Source organism: Alligator mississippiensis, chromosome 9 (genome assembly GCF_030867095.1).
Source record: "Alligator mississippiensis isolate rAllMis1 chromosome 9, rAllMis1, whole genome shotgun sequence".
Classification (NCBI taxonomy): domain Eukaryota; kingdom Metazoa; phylum Chordata; order Crocodylia; family Alligatoridae; genus Alligator; species Alligator mississippiensis.
In genome coordinates this window covers 56,350,491-56,370,838 of record NC_081832.1, presented here as the reverse complement: position 1 = coordinate 56,370,838, position 20,348 = coordinate 56,350,491, and the positions used below count along the sequence as shown (strand labels likewise).

At 42.5% G+C, this 20,348-nt stretch overlaps 2 protein-coding genes across 2 annotated transcripts; one reads left to right on the top strand and one right to left on the bottom strand.

Moving 5' to 3' along the window:
* Nucleotides 1-2,330: 2,330 nt before the first annotated feature.
* Nucleotides 2,331-9,246, top strand: CCNG1 (cyclin G1). The gene is made up of 7 exons (XM_006276570.4): nt 2,331-2,441; nt 2,562-2,825; nt 4,211-4,464; nt 4,944-5,022; nt 5,117-5,215; nt 5,937-6,131; nt 7,524-9,246. The coding sequence occupies exons 2-6, from the start codon at nt 2,562-2,564 to the stop codon at nt 6,126-6,128; spliced, it is 888 nt and encodes a 295-aa protein (XP_006276632.1). The 5' UTR covers nt 2,331-2,441; the 3' UTR covers nt 6,129-6,131; nt 7,524-9,246.
* Nucleotides 9,247-11,905: 2,659 nt separating this feature from the next.
* Nucleotides 11,906-20,343, bottom strand: NUDCD2 (NudC domain containing 2). The gene is made up of 4 exons (XM_019478636.2): nt 20,109-20,343; nt 17,207-17,255; nt 14,547-14,698; nt 11,906-12,815 (listed from the first exon to the last, which is right to left on the bottom strand). Exons 1-4 carry the CDS (start codon nt 20,295-20,297, stop codon nt 12,732-12,734), a joined length of 474 nt encoding a protein of 157 aa, XP_019334181.1. The 5' UTR covers nt 20,298-20,343; the 3' UTR covers nt 11,906-12,731.
* Between the last annotated feature and the right edge of the window lie 5 nt (nt 20,344-20,348).

Below are 20,348 nucleotides of genomic sequence, written 5' to 3'. Positions count from 1 at the left end.
GTACTTCTTTTTAGTCTTTGTCAGGCTTTTATAGAAGTGCATTGTCCCTACGCCTTCACCAACCTGGAAAGGGTCAATGAATAGCCTAATTACTTCCATAACAGTGATAAAAACAGCAAATTAAAAATAGCTGCTATAAAAGAAGCAGCCTCTGCAAACTTTGATCTCAAGTGGGAAACTGCCACGTCTTGATGGAAAGCATTAGAAGTTCACATTGAGAGAAGTTATGAATGGAATAATATAAGGAAGATAGAAAGGTTGGGAAAGCAGGAAAGACTTGGGCAAAAAGGATCCCTTAATGTTCATCACAGGATCCATGGCTGAAATCGAGAGGAGAATTTATAGAAAAATAGGACTGAAAAGAGGTGTTATTTAACCACTCCTCTTCCTTTGGGCAAGATCACCTCTGTTTACTATAAAACAAACTAAATATGTGTCTAACCTGCATTTAAATCTTCAAATGATGGAACTTCCACAGCCTTTCTTACCTTCCCTAGCCCTAACCACCCCCATAGTTGGAAAATTTTTCATAATGCCTCAACTAAATGGCTCTGATTGCAATTTAAAAATATTGTCCTGTTTCCTGTGAACACCACCATTTTTCTTCAAATACAAAAAAAGTTGTTATAGACGTCTGAAAACTCACTGTCTCTTATTTTTCTAGACTAAAAATTCTTCCAGCCATTCCTCCTATGGCATGCTTTTTAGGCCTCTAGTCATTTCAGTTAATTTCCTCTAGACCCTTTCAAATTATCCTTCCAAATGGAAATTGTCCGTGTCTTGTGCCCCATTCTGGACACAGTACTCCATAGGAGGCATCACCAGCACTGAATAGAGTAGAAGAATCATTATCTAGGACTTGCAGGTGATGTTGTTATTCAGAGTATTACATTGGTGGTTCATATTCAGCATAAGATCCAAGTCCTTTTCTTCAGCCTAGTTCGTTGTTCCCCATTTTGCGTTCATCAATTTGACTGTCCCTTCCTAAGTGCAAGTGTTCTGCATTTTTTGTTTAATAAATGTCATGGTACTTATTTCAGATCCTTGCTCCAATATTCAAGGCAATTTGGATCTTTAATCCTACCCTCCAGCCTGTCCACTGCCCCATCCACTGTGATATCATCTGCATTGTACACTTAGCTCCATCCTCTGGATCATTAATGAAGATACTGGACCGTCCTTGGCTCAGAGCCCTGGGGAACTCTGCTCGGTACAGGTTTCCCTCGCTTTATGTGGGTTCTGTATGTGCGAATTTGCTCTTATGCGATGACCCTTTGTACCAAAAATTCATTATATGAGGTAAATTCACTCTTATGTGATTGGTGTGGTGGAAGCCCGCAGTCAGCTACTTTGTTCAGTGCATTGTGGGAGTGACATGCACCAAAATATAGTCTCCTGTGTGGATCTGTGCACCTTGCTCATTGTCTGCGACATGTTTCTGTGGTTGCCATCCCCATAATGGCCTCAAAGCGTCCCGCTAGCTTATCTCCTACCCCTCTCTCTCCCTGGTCCATCAATGAAGCCTTCACCACCCTCTCTTCCCACCAACTAAACTCTCACCACCACCCTGTGCTTGTGTGCACTGTCTGCTGTTGGTGAGTACCAAAATTACCTTGTAAAAGTGGTAGAAATGGGTCTGGGGTTCAGTACAGTTGGGGTCTTGGAACGTAGCCCTATTTGTTATAGGGACTTTTTACCATCTTGTACCATCTATATTTTTCCCACAGCCTGATGAAGGGACTTTGATCCCGAAAGCTTGCAGAAAAGGACAGTTTCTTGCAATTTCGCAGTTGGTCTAATAAAAGGTATCATTTTGGAACCAAGCCTTCTAGCTTTTTGTATGTATCCCTATTTGTTACATTGTAAAGTGGGTTCTCCTTATCCCAATTTGAGCTATGTGCCGCTTTGCAGGAACGCACGTACCGCATAAAGCCACGGAAACGTGTATCTCCTCGGAGCTTGACAGTGAGCCTTGATGACTGCTCTCGGGGCGCGCGGACTCAATCAGCTCGCGCCCCGCTCCGCAAAGGCAGAGGTTTCAACCAGGACTTGTCTCCAAGGCTGCCAGGACAACCGGAGGGAGGTCTTGCAGATGCACGAGGCGCGAGACCCGGCACCTCCTGCGGCGGGGCGGGGGGCAGCTGACAAAACACGCGGAGGCGCCGCGCGGACACACCGCTCGCGGGAAGCTCAAAGGGCCTGGCAGGGCGGGGCTACCGCCCGCGGCACCTCCCGCCTCGCTGGCTGCGATTGGCTGGATAGCAGCTCCATTACTGGCAAAGCAGCCAACCAGAGGAAGCCGGAGGCGGGAGTCGCCCCTCCCATACTATATAAAGGCCGCAGGGGGTCTGCCTCGGCCCGGCCGCGCCCATGTCGGTGTCCCTGCGGGCGGCGACCGCGGTCCTGGATCGTCGCGGGGCCCTGCCGGCCCCGGGGTGGAGGTAAGGGCGGTGGGGAGCCGGGTGGCCGAGCCCAGGACAAGTCTGGGCTTGTCTGCGGGCCGGGTGGTGAGGCGGCGGCGGGGCAGCCCCGGGGTCGCTGACGGGCGCGCGTCCCCGCAGATGATCGAGCCGGCGGCGGGCGCCGAGGCGGGGGCGCTGCTGGCGCAGCTGGCGGCGCTGCTGGAGCAGGAGGTGCGGGGACAGCCCAAGGCGCCCGGCCTGCGCCTCGTCGAGGGCGCCCACGACACGGGGCTGCGCGTGAGCGCCCGCCTGCGCGACTTCGAGGTGAAGGACCTGCTCAGCCTCACCCAGTTCTTCGGCCTCCGCCCCGACACCTTCTCCTTGGCTGTCAACTGCCTCGACCGCTTCCTGGCCAGGATGAAGGTAGGGCTCCTGGGGGCGCCTCCCTTGCAGAGAGGTCACCCCCCCCCCCCAACCACCCGCTTCTCCTTCAGTAGGGCCGGCCCGTGCGTTTCCTCTGCCCAGCCAGGCTGTGTCCCCTGCCCCTAGGGTGCTGGTTCAGGGCCATGCCATCCCTTCCCTCTGCTCTCAGTGGAGCTGGGTTTGAGGTCAGGTCATGCCCCCTTCCCTCCTCTCCCCAACTGGGTTGAGGCTAGGCCAAGCCCTCTGGCCCTATACAGTTGGATCAGAGCTGAGCTGGCCCTATGCCCGTGTGTGGCTAGATGGGGCCCTGCCACGTATGTCCTGGGCTCTGGACTGGGTCCACTGGATGGCTCTGGCCTGTGGAGGGACTAGGCACTGCTCATCTGGCCCTAGCGGACAAGCAGGTTGAGCACCACTGCCTCCGAGCCTCTAATGGCAGCCCTGAAATGATCAGGCCTTAGCCAGTTTCATAAACTCTGCACTTCTACAGTTAAGTTGCAAAGTGGGCGGCAGCACCAAGAGTTCCTATGCACTCCAGTGGTTTATGTACTTAATTTGATATGCAGATAAATGGTAGATAATGGATTGGGATTGACATTATTACACATTTATCAAATGCACTTAAGTGGAATATGCTATAATACTTTAAATCTGTAAAGTACTGGTTGAGACCTTGGGTGACATAAGGCATTTTCTAGATGTGAGTTCAGGGTACACCCATCCCTTCTTTCCCACATACCCAACCAATAACGGCTAGCACAAACTAGCCTGAATCTTATTATGCTAAAAGAAGTCACCTCTCCTTTAAATTTATGAATCACTAATCAGGGATGCCATAGTGCTGTAATAGATGAGAGGAAAGCAGAATCTTAAAACTTGCACTTGAGCTGGTTTAGCATATCACAAAACCTGCATATTTCTAAACCAGAAAGAGGTTGGAAGATTTAGACTTAAATGCTTTCTGTATTTAAGTCTCTTTAAATTCTTGAAACACCTTTAAACTGTGCTTCACCTCCCAATCATCTCAATTAAATCTACACTTCCAGGCATGTGATAATTTGCACTGGAGTAAACTTCTTCCATTATTCCATTCCATAAGTCTCCGCAAAACAACTTCTTAAATCTTCCTCCAAAATATCTGACTCTGCCAAAACTCTTGAAGAGCACTGGACTGACCTGATCCTTTCATCAAAGTTGGTATGGCAAAGCCTAGTAATTTAGGAAAATGAAGCAAATACAATGTTATGATGTCTTCTGAATGCCTTACTGTCTTTGGAAAGCAAGGTGAAAAAGTACAACTTTGGACATCTAGTCTTTTGTGTGAAATTTTTAAGGTTTAGCTACAGTATGTGAAATTGAGTGTGGCTTTTTCCCTCCACTCCCAGGTACAGCCTAAACACTTAGGCTGTGTTGGACTGAGCTGTTTCTACTTGGCTGTGAAAGCAACAGAAGAGGAAAGAAATGTTCCTTTGGCTACTGACTTGATTCGAATAAGCCAGTATAGGTTCACTGTTTCTGATATGATGAGAATGGAAAAAATTGTATTGGAGAAGCTATCTTGGAAAGTCAAAGCTACAACAGCTTTTCAGTTTCTACAGATCTATTATTCACTCATTCATGGGAACTTAAGCTGTGAAAGGTAAAGGATGAAATAGCTGCTTGGACAAATGGGACAATCCAGACTTTTTTCAATGGAACAGGCTAGGAAACCTTAAAATAACTTTTAAATTGCAGCAGTAAACCGTGGCTCAGGTGAATCGCTGTTTTTTAATAGACTTGCTCCCCCCAACTTCAACTATAATGTTTAAACTTCAAAATAATCCATACCCATTGCCTTCCTGTTCCAAACAGAAAATGTACAGAACATATACAGTTTAAATACTTTGCCACCTAATTTTAAAGTGACACTGCATACCAGTTTCTTTTCAGTCCAAGAGAAAAGGTTTCAGACTCCTAGAAATTGAGTTTTTAAATGTTGCCTAAGAAAATACTTTTAGATATACAACACCTTAGCAAACTTTGCAAACTTCTAAAGATTCAACTGTCTTTATTTAATCTACGCAACTAGAAAGGACACTTTATGCTGCATAAAACTAAACCAACTCAACCTTCTTACAGGAGTAAATACCTTAATTTTGAGAGACTGGAAGCCCAGCTTAAAGCATGTCACTGCCGAATAATGTTCTCTAAAGCCAAGGTATGTCTTGCTAATGCTTGTACCCATACTGACTTAACTGATCCTGCTAAGCTTCAGTCTTCAGAATTAATTTAATTATTTTCTGTCCCCTCAGCCTTCTGTTTTGGCATTATCTATAATGGCCCTGGAGATCGAAGAAAAAAAATTACTTGAGTTGATAGAGGTGTTAAAGTGCCTTCAGACCCATTCCAAGGTAAGGTTTACTATATTAAGCGAAGATGACAAACAGTCTCAACAAATTTACATAAAGATAACTTAACAGCTCTGTTCTAAAGAATCTATAGTACAGACAGTCCTTGATGGAGGGATTTCAGCAATTCATTTGAAAAGTTCCTAAAGCAGTCAGATGACACGAATCCTTTCATCCAAGTCATAAAATAATAACCATGGAAACACTTTTGTCTAAATGAAGACAAGAGAAAGATGTCTTGTCAGCTTTGCCATTTCTTTAAGCTTATTTGGTATCCACTAATCACACCCAAGAACCTCTTTTGTTAGAGGCATAGAACATTACAAATCCAAATAAAGCAGGAAAAAACTGCACTAGTTCCTTAAAATAATCTTGGTCTTGACACTGGATGGTCCTAAAAGACATTAAAAATGGGATGTCTAATCCTGGACTAACACACTTGAGCCCTAGCCTGCACAAGTTTCTCTAGCTTCAAGTCTAGCTAAATGGGTTATGTTACTGATATCTAGCTCTTAGTAGTTTCATGCAAAACTTCCAATTAAGGGGGCCTTCAAAAAAAAATAAAGTGCTTTTAACAGTCCGCAGTACCAAAGTATATCCTATTTCTTCCCCTAGTGTGTCTATTGGTCTGTAGTGTGTAAGGCCCTTATTAGCTTGAGAGTATACAGTTATATCACTAACTGTGACTTAAGTACTTGATTAATTGTAGTCTCACTTTGTTTAGATAAGTGACAGAGATCTGGCTTTTTGGAAGGAATTGGTATTAAAGTGCCTTACAGAATATTCTTCAAGCAAATGTTGCAAACCAAATGTCCAGAAGTTAAAATGGATTGTATCAGGACGTACAGCACGGCAACTAAAGCATAGCTATGACAGAATAACACACCTCCCCACCATCCCAGAAACTGGCTCCTAATAGGTAACTTTTTTCTTTTTTTTCCTTAAATACTCTCAGACTTAGATTTTCAAGTAATTAATTTGTAACCAACTTTTCTTGGCAGTTATGCTTTTTATGACTTTGGGGGTTTCTCTTTAATGTTTCAGACAGCTTAGGTACTCAACTTGGTTTTCAAATGAATGAGTTCTCATTTCCTCTAAACACTTTTTTTTTAAATGGCCTTTCAGGCTCTTTTCATAAGCAGGCTGCTATATCTTTAGACCGTCTCAAGCCTAAACTTGCAAAGAAACTACCTGTCCACTCAAGGCAGCATGTGATACAAAACCACAGTACCACTTCCTGCACATAATGCTTCTGTACCTAGAATGCACTAATTCAGACACTTGTGCCCCACTCTACACAAAACAGTGGAACATAGGTGAGTGGAGCTAACAGTAGAACCCAAGTGAGTATAGCTAGAGCAGGAACTCTACAAACCAGCCATGCTGTCACCTTGGTTCACTTTTTCCTATACAAGGAAACTGAAATGAAAGGTGCATATCTATTTCAGTAACAGGTCAATATACCAGTTTACCTTTAAGAATTAAAACTTGAACTGCAGGTTAACAGCCTGTCCTGCAGGCAGTGAATGCAGGTCCTCTTGTTCTAGTCCAACAAACTAGATGTTCCTAGTGTGCCTAGAGGCCAAAGAATGAGAAATTGTTTCTTTGTTTGTTTTTTACAACTTTCAAATGCAAATTTTTTTTTCAGGCCAGTAACAATCTAGGTAGTAAGGAGTATTATACCACCCAAATTGTAGTGCGACATTCTGACATCGATATGACTTACCTTTATTGCTTGTGCATCATTACAATTAAACATGCTGGCTATACAAGACTCCAAACTGTCACATAAAGTGACTGTTTTTAACAGTTTGTATAGTCATTGAATATTATCTGGTTTTAGCAAAATGGCATATGTCAGTCATTCTGGAACAGCTGCATGCTTTCTGCTGTGATAGCATGGAGCTAGACTCCATGACCAAGAGATCCTATTTAGTTTGTTTTTATAAACAGTAAACTGCTAAAGGCTCAAAGTTGTTGTTTTGTGGTTTTTTGTTTTTTAACTTTTGGGATGGGGAGCAACTTTTAACAGCTTACTTGAGTGTGAATCTTAAGCATGGTATTAGCAGCTGAAACCTATCTCGAAACAAGAACATCCACTACACTCAGATCATAATCTGTACATAATAGTAAGGTAACTGGCTCTTCCACCTATACTGTCATACCTCAACTGGTAGTTTGGGGAAGCAGGATAGGTAGGATTCTCAAGTCCTGTGCCATCCTCCTCTTTTCTCCCCCTTCCCAGCTTGTTTTAAGACCCCATAATTCATTATATGTAATGGCTTTTTCAATTGTGTCTCATTCTCTACAGGAATCTTAAGATGGAAAGATGACCATTTCTTACAAGTGACTAGTTTAGAGTTCACTTGTAAAATTGAGAACCAATACCTGAATCACCATGGCTCTTAACATCAGGAGTTCAATTCTTAGATTTCTGCATATTTCAGTTGTCCAATATCCTGGACTAAAGAGGGTTGTTTTTTTGTTTTTGTTTTTTCCAGCAAAGGTACTCTTAATGTAGAATTTACAAGAGTAATGTGAGTAGTAAAATAGTCCTGAAGGATAAGACTAAAATCTGCACCTCAGTTGTACTTGAGAGTAAGGTACCATGTTAATTTTAAAGCATTTAATAACCTCTTACTAGTTGGTATTCAACTCATAGATAAACTTACATAGTCTAACCAGGGTTTACTGTAACTGGATGCAGTTAATTCTGTCAAAGTGATGCTCCTCTACTTAAACCTCCTACTTGGAAGACTTAACTTACTTACATGTGCAGTATCTTGTAGCATTGTCCTCTAGGATTTGAAGGTCACTGGGGAAACTACTGTAAGTTCAGTGTACTTACTTACTGAAGATCAAAGGGTGCAAAATGACAGACAAGCCAAATGCTTCATTCAAGTGTGCAAGTGGGTAGTCTCATTATAGCTATAGTTTGTAATTCTTACAATCACTTTCTAAAAGTGTGATGCACTGAATTTATGGTGGAGATTTGCGGTGCATAGATACATGAGAGTTTACTACTTTAGGGAACCTTATGCTAAGGTCTTTCTTGAGGCCCCAACTATTCTTCCTTGGCAGTCGCACCAAAAGAGAACTGTAACTTAACAGGGATGACTAATCGGTTTCAGACCCTGTGCAGTTGATCAGTTGGCACTAATTGTATTACTGTTTTTGAGTGTAAAGCTTAAATCCTAACCTGGATACAGCATTTTTTTTCTTATCACACAAGATAAGCATTTCTTACAGTCAGCCAATCAAGAGGGAGGTGTATTCTGGTATTTCAGAGGTGCAATTTTATTATTATTATTATTATTTTTATTTATTTTTTTTTTTTTTGTGGAAGTGGGTGTATTTGGAACAAACCTTACCTCTAGCTACTGAACTAAGAAACTGCATCTATATCTGTAACTATCAGTTTGAATAGCATATACTACCTTAAATGAAGAATAAAGCTGTACTCTTCGTTTAACAAAAGCCTTGTGCCAAGACATTTTACATACAGAATGTTGAGGTATGTCTGGCTTTAACATGAAGAAAAATGAACAACTCTGGTGTTTTGTAACATGTGAACAGCTGAACCTGATATAGTGATCTGAGTACTGTGAAAAAAGACCTTTTTTGTAGATCACTAACACTGAGTGCAATATGAATTGATGGATAGTGAAGAGAAAGCTTGTGAAGATCAGAGCATATCATAGGACTAGGAGTGGGGCTGGTGCACCAGTATCTATTCTTCTTTCTCTAAACCATATCCTCAGTCTAAAACTACAGTAGAACCTTTAACAGAACACATTCAACCAAAACTGTACAGGAAAAGCAGAGCATTTTATTTTAATGTGAACTTGAGATGACTGCAGTGAACATTGTTGTTAACAATGCTATCTGTGCATTGTATTACCTACTGACTGACTTTTGAAAGAAGACAACTTTGTATGGAAATAACTCTGAAAGTGTACTGTGCAAACCTTAACAAAAGTGCAGTTATGCCACGCTAAGAAATGTACCTTTTCAATAAATTTTATTGAGATGCAGTTGTCTTGACTATATCTTTCTTCTTGACTATACAGTTCAGGCTTCTCTTGCTTTAAGCTGTACATGCATTCCTGGAAAACTGTATAATGCAAACTTGCATAAAGGGAATCCAATTTACAATGTAGCTAATAGGAATATGTTCCAAGACTTCAACTCTACAGACTCATTTCTACCACTTTTGCAAAACAATTTTGGTACTCGCCAACAGCAGACAGTACACACAATCACAGGGCACTATCATGAGGATGGCAAGAACAGAAATGTGTTACAATTAGGGATGAACACTATTCCCCACAGGAGACTATATTTTGGTGTGCACCACTCCCATAATGCCCTGCACAAAGCAGTTGACTGTGGGCTTCCACTACACTGATCCCATAAAAGTGAGTTAACCTTGCATATAACAAATTTTTGGTATAAAAAGGGTCATTCTATAAGATATTTGCACATGCAGAACCCACAAAGTGAGGGGAACCTGTACATAAAGAGCTCAGTGAAATGTAGCTATGTTTTATAAGACAGAAAAGCTAAATGAGATTACATTTAGGTAAGAAATCCAGATCTTAGGCCTACTAAAATGCATCTCCTACACTATGCAAAAATATAAGCAAGATAAAGCCAGTACTTTATGTGATCTTTGCAGTCTTTATTCTGCCATCTAGAATTAAGTTGCTGCACTACACCAGCTCTTTTTGCATGTGAATGCAGCAGAGAGAAATATCTGGAGCAGGACATACTGGCACTCATGAACCCTCTGAAAGTAAAGAATCTTTTAAATTTGTCCCCCTAGTCTTACATGGTATTCAACTACTTTCATAGGGCAATCACTGAATGTAATAGAAAGCTTTGTGCATGCGCCTGTTTCTATGATTAGTAAAATGACTGACTTAGAACAGCTGTGAACCTTAAGGTGCTTGCAACAAGGTGGCCTTGATTAAATGAACAGATCCTGAGCTCAGACCCCAAAAAATTTCCACAACATGCCCTTTCTGATGCTTTTACAGCTGTTAGTAGCCTTCCAAAGTAGTGATCAAGTATTTTTACCCTATCCCACAGAGAAGGGAATTTGATCACCAATGCAGCTGTCTAGATCTTATATTGCTGGTTAACTATGCATCTACCCTGAAAGCTCGTATTACCCTTGGCTTTCCCTCTGAAAGGCAATTGGAAAGAAAGCATTTGAACTCCAATGAAAGTGCATAGGTATACACTATCAACTGCACTTTATCAAGCATCATCGTAAGTCCATCTTGTGCTTATCTGGGAAATAAGTTAAGGTAGAGACTGACTTGATATAACCAGGTATGGAATAGTATAGCCCTTTCTCCTTTTAAAAGGATTTCTCTATATTAGGTAGGACATAACTAACTAGAATTATAAGAAAAGCCACATTGCTGCTAAATATCTGCATCTTGTACCATTCAAATACCATACACAAATCCAAGATGACTTTTGAATTTAAGACTACCCCTCTCCTAATTAGATTCCACAGCTGGAAATGTATAGGTGTTATAATTTTCTATGTACTAAATCTAGTTATTAGAAACTATTAGTCAAATTCATTCCCCTCGTTGCTGGAGCAGGAAAAGCAATGGGAAGGAGATGAACAGTAGTAGAGTGGGAAAGGGAGTAAAACAGTCTGACCCCAGCCCCCTCCCACCTGTTCCCCCCCCCCACACACACACACTACTTGCCTCCTGCTGTCTGCACCCCCAGCATATGCCCCCCTGCCCAACATCTTGCACCCTGTGATCCTGCAACCCCTCCCCCACTGTTGCCATTACCCTCAGTCAGGGCTCCAGCCACAGCAGTGGCATTGGCAACTCCAGCTCTAGCCATGGAACTGGATCAGAGTTACATGGCTGGGCACAGGATGAAGGCAGCACATGCTCTGTGCCCCAAGCTGGGTTGGAGCTGAAGCTACTAACAGGCAAATGGCACTACTGGAGGTAAGGGGGGGGGGGGAGGAGGGGACACGACAGCAGCTCCAATATCACAACCACATAAACTACCTGCCCCTGCCCCCACCAATTAAATGGAAAATAGCCTTATTTTCTATTAAATACAGTATGTTTCTTTTGTGTGAATTTTAAAAGAATTACCTTTAAAATTTTAATAATGTACTTTCATTAGTTCTATCCACCCCAAAACTAAGACTATAACACTATACTTACTGACTGCTTAGGAATATTAGCTACAGGCTACAGATTGCCAACATCATTCTGTTACCAATAGAGTGTACTGAATCCTGTTACTAACTAGGGGTCAATAAAATACAGCACCATGTTATACTCAACCATACTTGCTGGAACTAATTCTCACCTTCTGCATTACTGTTATTTCACTCCTCCCCTCCCCCCATTAGATTTATCTGCTTGAAACCATGTTCCTTCTTTTCATTGCCCCATGTTAAATGGATTACTAACCATTTTTAATCTGGTTAAATGGATAAACTGCTGGCAGAGACTCTACCTGGAAAATAACAGTCTATTTGTTAATATTTAAAACATGGTACAACTTAAGTAGGCCTCTCTACCTTCTACCCTTAGAAGTGGATAGTCTATATGTACCCAATGGGCATTATAACAGTCAACTTACCAGACTGGGTCCTGAAAATACATAATTTGCCTGGGGATTACACTGAACAACAGCACAAACTTATCATTACAAATTTATATTTTTTAATTCAGATTGTGTACAAAAATTTATGAGTGCACATTAGTTGTCTTACACACAGGCATGTTATTCAGTAAGATACACAAGTTAACAGCTTAAGTGTGGCCATCTCTCTCAGTGTTCTACCCTTTCAGATATCATCTTCACACACACAATATATAGACAGTAAGCATATCTAAACGTACTTCTACTCAAGTCATGATGCCATCATACTCATCCCTTGGTGATATATGACACTTGAATAGAATGTCAAATCTGAATTTCTACAGCCTGGAGTAATACTCTTCATTCTGCCACCAGCTTTACAATCAAACTTCTTAACTTATCAGCTGGCTGCTTACCCAGCAAGAGCCACAAACATACTTTTTGAAGTTAGTTATGGAACACACAGCTAAGCGGTTTACCAGTGGAATTTATTCTTGAAAAGAAAATAGTAGCTGTTGAAAACTCGCATTCATAAGAGTGGTTTCCTGATAACAGTGACTCCAATTTAAGATGGAGCACTTCTCTAAAAATATTTCTGTTTATGTCATTTAAAATAATATGCTTGTCAAGTGTGCACGTTATTTTCTTCTTAGCAAGTTAGCACAAGTCAACAGGAACCCTTTTACCATTTGCTGTTTGCCTAGACCCCACTGAAAGGAACTGTCTATCCATTTGGCAGAAAGCAAGGCAGGGTAGCACATTAGAGACTAACTGCTTCAGGCACATTCCACTGGGTAGATAAATGAAGTCTTCATTAGCTACAAACCCTTCAGTTTAAAATGAATTCTCTCAGGTACCATTAAACCCAGTTGAAAGTAATAATTTAATTTTCAAGGCTAGAGAAGTCTGGTCCTCCTTTGCTGTAGTTGCCAGAAATTTCTGCTCCACTGAAGTCAAATCCAGGGTTCTATATTTGGGGAAGAAAAAAATTGTAAAAGGGTTAATATTCAATGAGTACGTAGATGAAAGTTTCCAACACTCTTCCAAACTGACAACAGTTTTTGAAAGTTAGCAGTTTCAATTCTTCAGGGAGAAAGAAGAGACAAAAATGTACACACATGCATAAGCAATTATAAACTAAAAGCATGCTGGGATTGGTAGTGGCTAGACAGCTTATCACTAAAATTAGTTTGCAGTATTAGAAAGCCTTAGTTTAGAAGGCAGCTAGATCTCTACATCAAGAAAATATGTAAAATTCAGAGAATGGATGTAAACTTAAGTACATTTTGAATTTTATAGTATTCCTTTAAATCACTTATCTGAAAAGATAAGCTCCTGCAGTCCTAAATAACTTTTTTTTTGTAATTAAAAAGCATTTTATTTTCAGTAAAAAGAATTATGCAGATATTTTCTGACATAGCAGTTAACCAATAAACTCTAATCCGACAACTCTGCTACCACAAATTACTAATGCTACTACAAAAAGATGGTTAAATGTCATATGTAGATGTCACTATGTTGAAAAGGATTTTAGTATTAGATCTGCTCAAAAAAACAAACGGAAGTCATTGCAGCTGAGGTTTTACCATTTGGAAAACTGGTAGCTTTTACTATATACCCTGTATTAATGTAGGCATAGCAGCTTGATTTGGAAGAAATAAATCTTTAAATACAGGTATGTCTGGAGACCAGCACACTGTTTACTTTTATAGGCTCTATTCTCCTACAGCAATGGTGGCCAACCATTTTGGTAGACATGCCACAACTTAAGGCCCTTTCCCCCAACCCTCTGATAGTGCTCCTTTGATCTCCCCCCCATCCAAAGGCAAACTTGATAGAATTGTAACCTGGGGTGCCAGAAAGCTTCCACAAGACCCTGCAGAATACAGTGGGGGCAGAATGCTGCTACTATGATTGCTGTTGTATATAGGAAGCCAGGGTACAAATCCCCAAGTTCGGTAGCAGCTGCTGGGCAAGGGGAAGGTTAATCTGGCTCTCAGTGCTGCTGTCCAACACCATCTCTAAGAGCCTGGGGCTCAAGTGTCAGACAGGCAAACACAGCAGCTGCCTGTGCCACTTGTGGCACACATGCCACAGGTTGACCATCCTGGTTCTACAGTTAGTTAACAGCAATGTTTGCTAACACTAAACCCCAAAGAACCTAAGCCAGTTATATACTATTGACCAAAAACAACAGCTTTTGAAATCCTAATAGGAGGGTTTTGGGGGCTTTTTTTAAGGGTTTTTTTTAGGTTTTCACATAGAAAGACTAACGTGATTGAGCTAAAACAACTCGTTTCCCAAAGGAATGTAACTGGACAACAAAAGAATCTCTCCTACTTTTCCTGGCCATAGTTTCATAGTTGGTAGGGTTGGAAGGGACCTGAGCAGATCATCAAGACCAACCCCCTGCTGTGGGTAGGAAAGGATGCTGGGGTCAAATGACCCCAACTAGGTGATTATCTAGCCTCCTTTTGAACACCCCCAGGGTAGGAGTGAGCACCACTTCCCTTGGAATTTGGTTCTAGATCCTAGCCACCCTGACTGAAGTAGTGTTTCCTGATGTCTAGCCTGAACCTACTCTTAGCCAACTTGTGGCCGTTACTCCTTGTTACTCGTGGCAGTGCTCGGGGGAACAGGGACTCTCCATAACTTGCATACAAACAAATAAAGCAGTCATTTTTATCTTCTGACTTGCCTCTTTTTGGAATCTCTCCAGCGTAAGTTTCCTTTGCATCTGGTCTTGTACCCAAGGATCAGCAGCATACTCATTTTCTAACAGAGAAGCCCAACAATTGCCAGCATCTCGATTAGTCTTGGTTAGAATAATACGTATTAATTTCCTGTCCTCTTTGAAAGAGAAAAATAGAAATAACCATCACTTCTGTGAAATAATTCATTTGTACAAAAAAAACCCCATGGTAAGAGCCTTGAATATGGCTAACAAAAAGGATGGCAAGAAGTTATTTTGGATGGAACAGATGTAAAATAGTGTGATAAAATTAAGTTAAGAAAAGGATGCAGCTGAATGTCAGTAGGGAAAGACTTCTGTACAGCCAAGTCAATTACAGGGGAAAGCAACTTGACGTAGAGGACTGCCTGGGACATTTAGGACCTTTTCTTTTTCGTGTTCTTGTGACAAAGTATTTAACAGAATTTGCAGATTTCATTAGAATCTGACAGGCTGCATGCGCTATAAGCCTTCAGCAATGGCCTCAAATTTGTGACCTCTTGGGCTGTCAATTTTGCGCCTTAAAGCCCACACCACCCGAGACCCTACTTAGAACTAGATTAATGGGTATAGTACTACAAAATGCATGTACTGCACAGAAATCACATACTGGCAGGGAATGGGCTTACTGATGCAGCATCACATTTACACAAATCCAAGGACTTCCTTCTCTCAATTTTCAACATGGGATGGGGCAGAGGGGAAACTGCTGGTCTTGGATTAGAGTACAAAGCAGGGCAACAGGTGACTGCTGTGGCTCTGACTCCAACCTGGGCTTAGGGTTCAAGCAACTACCACCCTGGCCCTTGCCTGCCCCCCACACTGCCTCTATCCCCCTTCCACATGCAGCTACCCTTGGTCATGGCTCTGGCCTAGCTCTGGCTGGGGGTCATGGATCACACTCTGGTTCTAGCCCCAATCTGTCTAAGCAGCAGTAGTTGTGGCAAGACAAGCTTCCACCATGGCTCTGGCTCTGTCCCTGACCCTGGGTCTAGGACAGCTGCTGCTGCCTGACTGGGTAGGGGCTAAAGCAGGGGCTAGGGCTATGACTGAAGGTAAGCAGCAGTCAGGGGGGCAGGGTACAGGCCACTTCACTCCCCTGACACAGGCTACCCCATCACCTGCCTGCCTGCCTCACTGCAGCAACCAGGGGTTGGGGGGAGAAAGGAGATGAATTTAAGTTGATTTTCCAATAATCAGATTCTATACATGGAAAATTATAACACATTAATGCATTTCCCGTGTTAGAAGCTAATTATTGGCAGCAGGTTATTTTAAACTCAAAGTTGCTTAGATTACGGTACACATGGTATCTCCTTTACATCTAAATTCTAAGATACTAAACCATGAAAGCCTTTGACCTGGTAGAAAATTCTTCGGGGTCCCTTCCCCTATGATTCTATGAATCAGTACTGGTTTTGGATTAGGAGGTTCATTCTCCACACCCGAAAACAAGTAGTTAGAAGAAGGGTCTCGAAACATGCCTCCTGAAGACATTCCTGAAAATCTTATAGAATGCAATAATAAATTGCATAATGCAATTCGAAAACTCAACAATTTCAAGTTAAGATGAATTCTTGTGGGGCATCTGCTGTTCACCACTAGAACCAAGTCCTACAAGCATATCCTAACTCTTTAAAGAGGGAATTTATATCTTGTAACTTCCCATCTCCATCACAAGCAACAGCAGTTAAAGAACTACTGTGGTTGAGGATAAAGCATTACACTGTGGTAAAGGATGAGTGAGAAACCAACAAGAAAAACAGTAATTATATGCCCCATGTTTCTTGAAGAAACTTTTCCCAGACTAATTATTATGCCAGTACAGTAAAAGCTGCCTTAACCGGCACCTTACAAGCCGGCATGCTGGCTTGTAACGTAAAAGCGAAACCGGAAGTGCCCACCATGGCACTTCTGGTTTTGCCAAGCCCCCATGGCCTGGGGCATAGTAGCTTGCATGGGGGCCGCCCTCACTGTCCCTCGGGGCCTGTGGGAAGGTCAGCAATGCGGCGGGAGGGTCTGTGATGTGGCGGGAAGGGCGGCGGCCCAAACAGGCAAAGACACCTGTTTGGGCCTCTCAGTTAACTGGAATATTTTGTTATCCGGCACCCCCCATTCCCCATGGTGCCGGATAACAAAGCTTTTGCTGTATATAAATAAACCGTGCTGGTTATTTTTTAAATTAACAGTTATTCCACTAGAGAATTCGAACCCAATTTTTCCAGGGATTTCTCTTTCAGCCTCAATCTATACATTTAGGTGTACAACTCATGCTTCATACAAGTACAAGATTAAGTTATTTTATCTAAGTCAATTACAAGCTCTCTCCTCCACAGCATGTGACTCCTGATCTTCCTATCAACAGACTAGTTAATTCCCATTAGTTTGGCATAATGTGTATTAAGCACTTTTGCACAGGGAGAGTCAGACTAACTGTATTTTACATTTCATCATTTTTTGTTAAATTACATGCCAATCTTATGTCACAGCTGAAAAATACACTATTGAAGAAAGCAGAACAAAAAATAAAAGTATGTGCCTGTTTTTCAAAGCCAGATTTTTAAAATACAGTGAGATGCAAACAAAAAATGTCTCTTTTCAATATTTCATTTTAAGCATATTCGTACCTAATGTCCATGTCCCTTCATCAGCTATTGTAGAGTCAAAGAGTTTACCCTGAAAAAGAATTATAACGTTACATAAAACTGATACAATTTTTAATGCTAATGAAAAATACCAAGAAAAAAGCAAGTCTGCTTTCAGAGGAAAACAGTCATTGATTTATGCTGTATCAAAATTTGAGTGTTGCTACAGTTTGAGTGTTGCTATTAGTAATTGCTAAAATAGTTAATAGCAACTAAAAATCAGGACACAATGCCTGCCTTCCATATCTACAAGAGCAAGATTACAACTCAGAGTACAGACTCAAAGATATTTTTCAATTTATACACTTCATCCTCATACACAACAACTTCACTTTCAATAACCAACACTTCCTCCAGACCGTAGCACAGCTATGGGTACCAAAATGTCCCCACAGTATGCCAACCTTTTCATGAACTACCTAGAAGAAGAATTCCTCAAGGACTGCACCATCAAACCCTTGCTATACTTAAGATATATTGATGACATCTTTATCATTTGGACTGAAAACTTGCAATTGATTTTTTCATCAGAAATTCAATAATCATCTCCCCTCCATCAGGCTCTCTCTGGAATACTCCAATACCAGCATTTCCTTTTGAGACATGATGGTCACTATCCAAAATGGAAAAATACAGACCACCATATACAAGAAACCCACGGACTGCACTGAACCATTAATCACCCTAAACATACCAAGAAAGCTGTAATATACAGCCAAGCTCTCCGATACCACCAAATTTGCACTGAGAACACCTGTGATCCTCACCTCACACATCTCAAAAGGCTTTCACATAACAAAGACACTCCTCCAGAGAGATAGACTGTACTTTTGAAAGAGCCATCCGGATACCACATGAAGAACTGCTGCAGTACTCCCCATAAATCACACACCACTGGTTATGACATATCATTCCTCCCTGGAACCTATATGGAAAATTCTCAAACAATTGCAACCCATACTAGAAGGAGACCCTATTCTTAAAGTGATCTTCCCAGAACCACCCGTTCTATCATTTAAACAAGCACCAAACCTTGCCAACCTCATCACCAGAAGCAAACTTCCTATGACCCAAAACATGGTGAACGGATCCACACCATGCCATGACAAGAAATGTAAAACCTGCCAACGCATCTCCACCACCCCCACAACTACTACATGTCACAATAGAACCATCAACATTCCAGGATCTTAGACCCGTACCTCCGGAAATGTTATATATCTCATCCAGTGCACTAAATGCCCTGATGGAAAATATGTAGGAGAAACCAAACAACAACTGTGCACCAAAACGAATGCACACCGAAAATCTGTCAAAAAAAAGAATATCAATTACCTGTGGGTGCCCACTTCTCACAAGAAAACTATTCTCTCTCCAATCTCAGTTCTAATTCTCAAAGGGAATTTACAAAACACCTTTCACAGATGAGCCTACAAACTTCACTTCATCAACTTACTGGATACAAAAAAAATCATGGATTAAATACAGACATTGGATTTGACACATTATAACCTGCCTAACATTCAACTCTCCAGGTAAACCCTCTACTTTTTACCAGCTATTCTCATTCCCTTCCCACCTCCCCATCCTTTGACTACAGCTACATTCATTCCCCTCCCCCCCACCTGTCTCTTACCCACTGACCAACCCAATTTACATTTTAATTGACTGGCTTTCTTGCATACCTACTGGCCTCTGGCTGCTTTACCACTCTATCCAGGAAGAACACAGACCATCTGCAGACGCTTCCTCTGCCTGATGAAGGATAACTGTACCCGAAAGCTTGCAAAGAAGAATTTTTCCAACTATCTGAGTTGGTCTAATAAAAGACATCAGATTTACCCAAAGTACCTTGCCTGCCTAATATTTTACAATGCTTTTTTTATAACAATACCCTTCTTATAGTTAAGCGCTTAAAGAGAGGGACTTTGCCTACATATCCTACTTGAAACATTTAGCAGGCTAGCACAGTACAGACACTTCAGAAGGAGAAGCAAATGATACAGTGTTAACACTTAGTTCATAAAGCCCTATACCGGCTGTGCTCTACTGGGCGCCTACAACAGTGGGTCAGCGCACGGGCCTCATCTGGAGTGAGTAATGCTTCACGGGCCCTTCAGCGCTTGCAGGGTTGTTGCCAACTGAACAGAAGGGAGGCAGCTACACCCAGGTCACATACTTCTTCCCAGTAAGGTTTCTCTATCTTTGTTTTTCATAAGTCCGGTGGGGAGGGGTTCAACCCTGTTTCTGGCACAAGTCAGCCCAGGCTGTTTCCCTCCACTCCAAGCAGCGCTTACTGAGGCCGGGGCCAGAGCGCTGCGGCCTCCGGAGCTTCGTGAAGGCTGCTCGCTCCCAAGGCACCCCCTGCCCGAGTACAGTGCCACAGTATGGGCCCGTGTGGCCAGGAGGGGGTTCCCCCTCTCCCCACACAGATCCTACAGCTGCTGTCTGGGAAGCTGTGTGGCGTGGTGCGACGGAGCCTGTGGAGCTCTTCGGGAGCCTACACCGACCCCGTACGGTTGTCAACTCTGTTTGAATTCATTCCGAGAGGTTTCTGAACATCAACGCGCCCGTGACAATGCGAACGTGCCCATGTGCTTGTGTATATCAGCTACTGATTACAGTGCACAGACTTCACACCAGTAAGGCAAGCGCATGTTACTATTACATTTCAAAAACCCACTGGGATACTGTATAAAATCAGATTCAACATTGAATATTTATCTGAATGAATGCCCTATCATTGATCTCCAGGGTGACTCTCAGCAGCCTCCTGAAGATTTGTATCTCGTTCCCGGAGACGCGAGGGCAAACCTGGAGAGTTGGCAACCCTACCGCCGGGGCGTCTCCCACGGGGCCTCCCTCCGTCGCGGGCCCGCGGTACCTGGAGCACGTCCTGGCCCTGCACGGAGAGCGCCAGGCGCTGGCTCTGCAGGCAGCACCGCACGTCCTTGGCCCGCGTGCCCGGTGGCACCTGCACCTCGATGAACACCTCCTCCAGCGTCTGGTACCAGCAGCCCCAGGGCGTGGCGCAGGGCACCACCCCGCTGCGCTCCTCGAAGGGAGCCGACATCCAACCCCGCGCGGCCGCCCCCTGACACCGGAAGTGGCCAGACGCGCAGGC

Bases quoted from the DNA above. Each gene is read 5' to 3' on its own strand.
- CCNG1 (XM_006276570.4), top strand. From the start codon at position 2,562: ATGATCGAGCCGGCGGCGGGCGCCGAGGCGGGGGCGCTGCTGGCGCAG. The intron at 2,826-4,210 runs GTAGGGCTCCTG...CTCCACTCCCAG, and splicing joins GCTTCCTGGCCAGGATGAAG to GTACAGCCTAAACACTTAGG. The intron at 4,465-4,943 runs GTAAAGGATGAA...ACCTTCTTACAG, and splicing joins GGGAACTTAAGCTGTGAAAG to GAGTAAATACCTTAATTTTG.
- NUDCD2 (XM_019478636.2), bottom strand. From the start codon at position 20,297: ATGTCGGCTCCCTTCGAGGAGCGCAGCGGGGTGGTGCCCTGCGCCACG. The intron at 17,256-20,108 runs GTACCGCGGGCC...ATTCTTTTTCAG, and splicing joins AGGGCCAGGACGTGCTCCAG to GGTAAACTCTTTGACTCTAC. The intron at 12,816-14,546 runs GCAAGTCAGAAG...CCCCAAATATAG, and splicing joins TGGAGAGATTCCAAAAAGAG to AACCCTGGATTTGACTTCAG.